The sequence below is a fragment of the Carlito syrichta genome, unplaced genomic scaffold (genome assembly GCF_000164805.1).
Source record: "Carlito syrichta isolate Samal-C Ts95f unplaced genomic scaffold, Tarsius_syrichta-2.0.1 Scaffold302718, whole genome shotgun sequence".
NCBI lineage: Eukaryota > Metazoa > Chordata > Mammalia > Primates > Tarsiidae > Carlito > Carlito syrichta.
The window spans coordinates 216,898-217,762 of NW_007246814.1; the positions used below are offsets into that span (position 1 = coordinate 216,898).

At 51.1% G+C, this 865-nt stretch overlaps 1 protein-coding gene across 1 annotated transcript in view; it reads right to left on the bottom strand.

Moving 5' to 3' along the window:
- Window positions 1–215: 215 nt before the first annotated feature.
- Window positions 216–865, bottom strand: part of HOXB2 (homeobox B2) — a 2,223-nt gene continuing 1,573 nt past the window's right edge. Inside the window, exon 2 of the mRNA XM_021711836.1 lies at window positions 216–865. This exon is cut by the window's right edge and continues 457 nt beyond it. Within this exon, the coding sequence (XP_021567511.1) occupies window positions 625–865 (241 nt within the window). The 3' untranslated portion in view covers window positions 216–624.

Consider the following 865-nt stretch of genomic DNA (forward strand, 5'->3'; position numbering starts at 1 on the left):
GGCTTCCAGCAGACCCCCAAACCCCCGACTCTCCCTGGAGCCGTGGGCGGAGAAGTGGCCACCAGTGGCAGCCACCTTTGTGCCACCCGGACTTAGGGGCTTTGCTGCCCGGTGGGCCGCTGAGCCTGACCAACTTCACACAGGTCCTGAGGGGTGAGGACGGGCCTCGGGGACGTGGGAAAAGGAGCTAGGTCCCAACACAGACACTCGTTTTCGTATTATAAAGACATTTATTTAAGCTATGAAAATAATGTACAATAAATACTTTCCCCTTTTCCTATTATTCAAGAATTTTAATAAATAATCTACTGTCTAAAACTTAAAAAAAGAGGAAAATAGGTCCCTCTAGTTCTTTTTTAAGAAAGCCACCTAGAGTTTAATTATTCCTGAGATTTCGTTGGAAGGAGTCTACCAAAGAATTTTTCGATGTGATCTGAAAAAGATGCCCGAGTGCCCAATATTTTAGAGAAAGAAGAAAAGGAATTCGATTAAACGTTAATTCAATAATACCTGAATTTTAGCAAAAACACAAAAGTCTATGCGACTGGGGGTAGGGGAGGCTCGATTTTTCCAGCAGAAGGCCAAAGAGGGCAAGGGTTGAAGGGACCGAGAGGAGGAAACGAGTTAGGGAAACTGCAGGTCGATGGCACAGAGCGTGCTGGTAAAGAAGTCAAGCTCTTCCTCCGAAAAGGGGACCGGGCTGTCGAGCGAACCCTGCAGGCTGGGGGACAGGCCTCCGGACAGCTGGAGACAGGAGTCGGCCGCGAAGAAGTTGAGGTCGGGCAGGAAAGGCGAACCCTGCCGCTCCGGGAAGGCATCTTCGGGCACCGGCCCGGGCTCCAGCCCGCCTGCCCCGCGCAGCTCG